This window comes from Pundamilia nyererei, unplaced genomic scaffold, assembly GCF_000239375.1.
Source record: "Pundamilia nyererei isolate P.nyererei 1_Seehausen unplaced genomic scaffold, PunNye1.0 scaffold00166, whole genome shotgun sequence".
Classification (NCBI taxonomy): domain Eukaryota; kingdom Metazoa; phylum Chordata; class Actinopteri; order Cichliformes; family Cichlidae; genus Pundamilia; species Pundamilia nyererei.
Window position 1 is genome coordinate 81,647 of NW_005187567.1, and position 6,572 is coordinate 88,218.

At 38.0% G+C, this 6,572-nt stretch overlaps 1 protein-coding gene across 1 annotated transcript in view; it reads left to right on the forward strand.

Moving 5' to 3' along the window:
• Nucleotides 1-6,572, forward strand: part of LOC102194574 (CUB and sushi domain-containing protein 1) — a 157,282-nt gene that overhangs the window by 75,934 nt on the left and 74,776 nt on the right. Inside the window, exons 22-23 of the mRNA XM_005745789.1 lie at nucleotides 629-816; nucleotides 2,128-2,322. Of these exons, the coding sequence (XP_005745846.1) occupies nucleotides 629-816; nucleotides 2,128-2,322 (383 nt within the window). The remainder of the gene's footprint in view (nucleotides 1-628; nucleotides 817-2,127; nucleotides 2,323-6,572) is intronic.

Genomic DNA, 6,572 nt, shown 5'->3' on the forward strand with positions numbered 1-6,572 from the left:
AAGACCAAGACAAAGTCGAGACAAGACCAAGACTGAGACTGAGACAAAAAAGTCTTTAAACTGCAGCCAGATGCTGCATCGTTTACGGGTCACAGGCATATTTATGTGTTTTTGCAATGCACTCGCACAGCCCTCCTCACCGCTGTCTACTGTCTCACTCGCTTACTGAGAGGACAGACGCACCAAGACAAGACCAAGATCACTTAAAAGTGGTCTCGAGACATCCAACTCTACATACGCGTGCTTCGACCATAAATGTTACAGTACATGTTGTCCTCTTTCAAAGTGTGACAACAGGATGACTAACCTAATGATAAGACTGCTGTTGCAACAGTTTCCTATTTTTCTGAATGTCTTAAGTTATTTACGTTTTCGGTCAAATATTTCTGTCTTCGTTTTAACAGAGTGACAAATATCCATAAAACATCAAACATCTCAAAAAGAAAGCAAGGAGATGAGTTGACGATTACAATGGAGATAGCTCAAACTGTCAGCAATTAAATGGCACAAATACCTAACTGAACGTACAGTTCTGTGTTAATTGTTTGGACACTTTGAAAACTACCAACAAACTTACCAATAAGTATTTTTTAGGTCTAAGATTTTATTTTATTTTTTTTATACCCAGTTTTAACATGGAGCCAAGTTACGACTTCCTGCACATCTATGAGGGTGAAGACTCTAATGGGCCTCTACTAGCAAGTCTCCAAGGCAACCAGGCCCCAGAGCGGATAGAGAGCAGTGATAACAGTCTCTTCCTTGCATTCAGATCGGATGCCTCGCTGGGCATGTCTGGATTCGCCATCGAATATAGAGGTAATTAAACCAAAAAACTTTTGGCTTGACATGTCCAGGTGTACTTTACATTTGGCAACATTAAATAGATTTAAACAGCTTATGATTAATTCTTTAGTGATTACAAATGTTTGAAACTATCCCATTACTGAATTATTACGTAATTATCAGCAATAAAAGAAATGTTGTGGTGATAGTAGAAGTACTGATTTTAGTAAAAGTGATACATATTAGTGGTATACAGGATAGTGTTAGTAACAGTAGTGTACAAGCAGCAGGAGCATAGTTTTGAGTGTAATAGTAGAAATAGTAAATACAACTCGTATCAATAACATTCACTTTCAAAATAGCATCTCAGTATAGGCCTAATGAGGTTGAAAAGAACAAGGCAAATCAATGTAGGTTTCTAGCAAATAAAAGGTATTTTATGACTGTTTCTGCACATTGAAATGCAAAACGGTGAATGTAAAAACGATAATGTGCTTGCATTGGGTGTAATGATTAAAAAGTCGATGCAGGATTGTTTAGTGTGCAGACTGGATCAAATTTAATCTGCCTATTCTTATTAATCCCTTCATACAGGAGAAGTTTTTGTGGTTTGTTTTATTTTTTGTTTTTGTTTATCAGCCGAACACGGTGCTCCTTGCCAGCCGATGAGTTGTTTACTTCAAGTGATTGTGACTTATCCTGGTTTGGCTTGACTAGGGGTGATTTAACGCTTATAGTCAATACAGTACTTAGTTGTTCAGCTGAGTAGAGACTAGATCTGCTCTGGCAAATTTTATAAATCCCCTTTTCTTCTTGATTCCTTTATCCTATTTATGTCTAGTTTTTAAAAAGACCATCACCTATTCTGTTGTTGGTCTCATCACACTACCTTACACTTCTGTACTTTTGTCATTATTCACTACCTTTCATCTGCCATCTTTCTAATTAAAATCCAGCCTTAATGATCTCTCTGTTTCACTTCTATCTTGCCCTCCACCCTTCTCTGTCTTCCTGCCCATTTCCTTTCTTAGGCATAATATCTCATTCTTATTGGCTGATCACAGAAACGCAAACAAGCTGGTCCAGCTCCAAGTCATAAAGATCCAAGACACTGTTTGACCACTATTTGTCTTTTACTACTTTATCGCCATCTCATTCTTCTTCTTGTTTGCTCTTTTTGTTTTGTTTTGTTGGGGGTTATTTGCCCTTTTATATGGGAGGACATATTGTAATTCGAAATGCTGGACTATAAAGATTTATGCATATTGTAGAAATGTACAGCTTTATTTTGTAATAAAAACTATTAGGCTACTCTACTCATACAGACACTTTCCCTCTCAACAGAAAAACCAAGGGAAGCCTGTTTTGATCCCGGTAATGTTATGAATGCCAGTCGGACAGGGTACGACTATAAATTGGGATCTCAGGTCTCCTACAGCTGTCACCATGGCTACACAATAGCAGGTGAAGATACCATCACCTGTGTCATGGGTCCAGATGGAAAGCCAGTGTGGAACAAGGCACTGCCATCATGTAAAGGTAGGAGTGACGCATCAGGAAATACAACCTTGTGCGTATTGCAGTACCATAATATTATTGTTACAGTGAATATTTATTAGAAATCTGGTAACTCAGAGGTGAAACTGCACACTGTGTTCTCTATTTGATTCCAAATTGGGACTTTGCTTTTCCACTCTCTCTCTCTATTTTTCCCCTGTTTATTTAAATAACATGAACTTTATGAAGATTTTCTCTGTATTATCTAAATTTCATATGAATCTTGGTCATTGTTATACACTATCTAGTAGCAACACTGTAGGTTGTATATCTCGCTTTAGCCATCGAGCTTCCTTCCTGAAGAATGATAGGTCCAGTCTTTCAAAATCATAGACTTTATTTGGACAACTCCACCATATATATTTGGCAACTCACTCCATTGTTTTGTAATGTTTGAATCATGCTTTTTATTCAGTGCCAACTAGCTAACATATTTTAACTGCCTCTCCAGAGAAACTTTTGTTCTGTGGAGGACTGGACTTTAACACCACTGTCTTGGATTGGATTGCAGCTTGTGATTTTAGGACTTATTGTACTCTGAAGATCTTCTGAGCTTAGGGGGAAGGGAACTAGTTTGTGAACAGAACAGAATAAGGCTTGCAGTCTGAAACCTTGTTAAAGACGGTGGAATGAAAGTCTGTCCTTGGGACAAGGGACACTGGCAGCTGATTATATTGCTTCATTATTTATTTACAGGACCAACCACATTCAAAAAACCCCAATCCCCCACTTCCCATTCCCAGATCTGGATTTAAGTGTAGTTGTTGTCTTTACGTGTGTGTGTGTGTGTGTGTGTGTGTGTGTGTGTGTGTGTGTGTGTGTTATCAAAGCAGTCAGGGATTGGGGACTGAGCTGTCTGTGTGATTGACAGCTCAGAGAAGCAATGAAACGACACCTGCCAGAGTGCCATTCATGGTGTATATGGGTTTGTGTATGTGAGAGAGGCATATCTGACTAATGCCATGTGGGTAAAAAATTCAGATAAGCCACAGAGCAAGGAGATAAGAATTAAAAATGGTTATGGGCACATAGACATAAAGCACATATTCCTACTTTGAAAAGTCTCCTGTGAAAGCTCTGTTTAATAATGTCTGGGAGACAGTCACAGGCATTCAGGGGTGTGAGAGAATAAGAATGGGATAATTGCACTCATAGTAGGTATTTGAGAAAAGCAAAAAAAAAGAAAAAAAAGAGCAAGAATAGGAGGTTATCAAGTCATTTTATTTCATCCTCTCCTTCATCGACTTTATTTCAAGGTAATAATGCCACTTAGCAGATTTAGCAGACCAACCCCAACCTTTTGCCCAGGTATTGTTACACAGGATGATGTTTTACTATACAGTAAGACCATAATTTAATCAATAAAATAAAAAATAAAATAGTCTATCTGGTAACTAAGTTACTTATACACACACACACACACACACACACAAGCACACACACAAAGTGTGCAACATATACACATGTGTATATACACATATACATATACACATGTATTTACATATATACACATATACATGTGTATATGTTTTCTTTTACTTTTACCTTTTAACTTTATTATTGTGTTAACACTATTTCATTAATATCAGGCCTGCTCTCTGGATGAGAGTTTCCTAAATACAAGTCAGTTTAGTTCCTGCCCTTTCAGTGATCCCAATAAATGGTTAGATCTCCTGAGATTGTCATTACCTACATTATAAACAATTCATATAGTCAAAGCAGAACGATTTGACTAAATCCCACTCTGCAGTCTTTCGCCTTTGCTCCCTCAGCTCTGATTGCACATTGAATTTTCTCACCGCATAGTTAGGGAAGTTGCTCTGTCTCTCTGTCTGTCTCTCTATCTTTGGGCAGCTCCTGGGGCTTTTAGACCAAACTCATTAGACAGGGTGAGACCTCTTTAAATAATACATCTCCACTTACACTCCCTCCGTCTCCTTTTTTCTCCCTTTCATCCCCCTCACTCATCTCCCTTCTACTCCTTTCCTTTGCTTTTTTCTCTGTAACTACTTCTCACTCTCCCCTGTATCTCTCTTCAAGATTTTTTCATCCTCTGTCTTTCTTATTTTACTTTCCTCCTACCTCCTCTGTCTGTGTCTGATTTGCTCTGTATGTTTCTCTCACAATTTCTCTCTAGCTCTCTTGCCTCTTCTTGCCTTCTCTCTCTCTCACACATGCACGCACGCACACACTCTTAGACACACATACAAACACCTCCCATCTCAAACCGCTCTTTTATTGGTTTCCATGGTAACTAAGAGCTGGTGCGAGAAAGAAGGAATTCTCCGTGACTGTTGATAGGGTTGTGTGTAAGACCACATGTGTGTATGTGTGTTTATGTGAGAGAAGAGACACAGAGGTAAAGTGAGAGAGTGACATAGCTATAATAGAGTGCCGCCTAGAGGCAGTTTCCTTACAAACGCACACAGCATGAACGAACACATGGGTACACACATACCCCAAAAAATCGTACCACGCGTGCATATAGAGTGGTAGAAAAAGTAAGCGATCCCTGCAGAATTATGCATAAGAAGCACTGATCATAGAGGAGACAAACAAAGTCCATACTAAGTACATTATTCAATGTTGACATTCAGGCAAGAAATAGTCATTCAAATGAAATCAATAAAAGGTATTTAGATTCAAGGTAGAAAAGCTGGAAGTTACATTACTCATCAGCAGATGAGTTATATTTTTGTGCTCCAAAAATGTATTACCAAATATCAGAACTTTTCAGTGACAACTTTTCTTGACTATAAGCCAAGGTTGAATTATTTAGAAAAAACAAAGAGCTAAACTCTCTACAGTGTAAAAGCAGCACTGCATGCCATTATGTAAAGTTGTAAAAGAATCACTGTGGCGAAATGCTTTTATCAAAATAAGTTACGGGATAGTGTGAGGGTGACTGTCAACCAGTGGAAGCTCAGTTAAAGCTTAGAAAATCTAAGAACTAAGTCTTTTACTGAATTATTTTAATCAAAGGATATTTGGTATTGAAGTGACCCAGTCAGAGTCCAGATCTAAATCGAATAGAAATGCATCATAACCTCTTAGAGCCATTCGCACCCAGCAGGTTATAAATATGGCTCTTATGAAGCAGTTCTGGGAGAAAGAAGGATCCAAAATTCCTTCTGAACTTTTTCCGAGTGCTATCTGTAAACACAGTTAATGTGTTGTGTCTGCAGAAGAAGGACAATTAAAAGCCTTACAGAGAGCTAATAGGGCATAATGCTTCCTGTTCCTGGCAAGCTTTTAATTTAAAACATCTGGAGGAAATATTGAGTTTATGGTCAGTGTCAATACTTAAAGAACTAAATATTACCTAATATATTGTAGACAAGCACTGACTGGAATGAAAAGGTGAATGAAAGCAGCATATCTCTTGACAAGTATGAAAAGACTAAAGTTGTTATACTGGTGGAATGAGTGCTGTAGCATGGTGCATTATACCGAATTTGCCAAGTGAGCACCGGTAATTTCACGCTTTCTCGGTGGATTCTGCCCATGTTAATTCACGCTCGCATTTGCTGCCAGTGCTGCTGGTGTTCAGGGCACATGCTTGTTGACTTGATCTAGACAGAGAACATATTGCGAGTAGCAGGTATAAGTCTAAAAGGACTTTTCATGTTGGCTTTTTGGATCTTAGTATGTTTTTTATGTCTGCAACTTCAAGGTGAAAATGATAAATCCGGATCCGAGGTAGTACAGGGAATACAGAGAAAGTCTTATATTGTATTAATCATTCCGTTTCTATAAAAAGGGTTATAGACTTACATATACTTTACTACTTTCATTTTACTGCTACTTTCTATGAGAAAAAATGTCATTAGATAAAGACATTTGAAATGTGCAAGACATGCAAAGCAAATGACATAACCATTTTTTTTCCTGAAGTTTTCATGGATTTCATTCTCATTGTGCTTCATAGTATAAATAATGGATTCTGTTGTGTATATGTTGTGCTCAAGAACTGTGGTTATTACACTGTTGACAAATGAATCCTTTTCTTGAAATGTTGAAGTGACAGCAGCGTCTGTGTTTATGGTTCCAAAAAACACTTACTGGATGAACTGCAACCCAACTTTAAAAGTTTAGGACATTTCAAAACTCTTTCCTGTACTCCTGCTGCCACCATGAGCCCTGCTGTGCCTGTATGTGTGTGTGTGTTTGTGTGTCTTTATATTTGTATGAGAGAAAAGGGAAAATGAGACGCAGAAAGTACTACAAGAGTG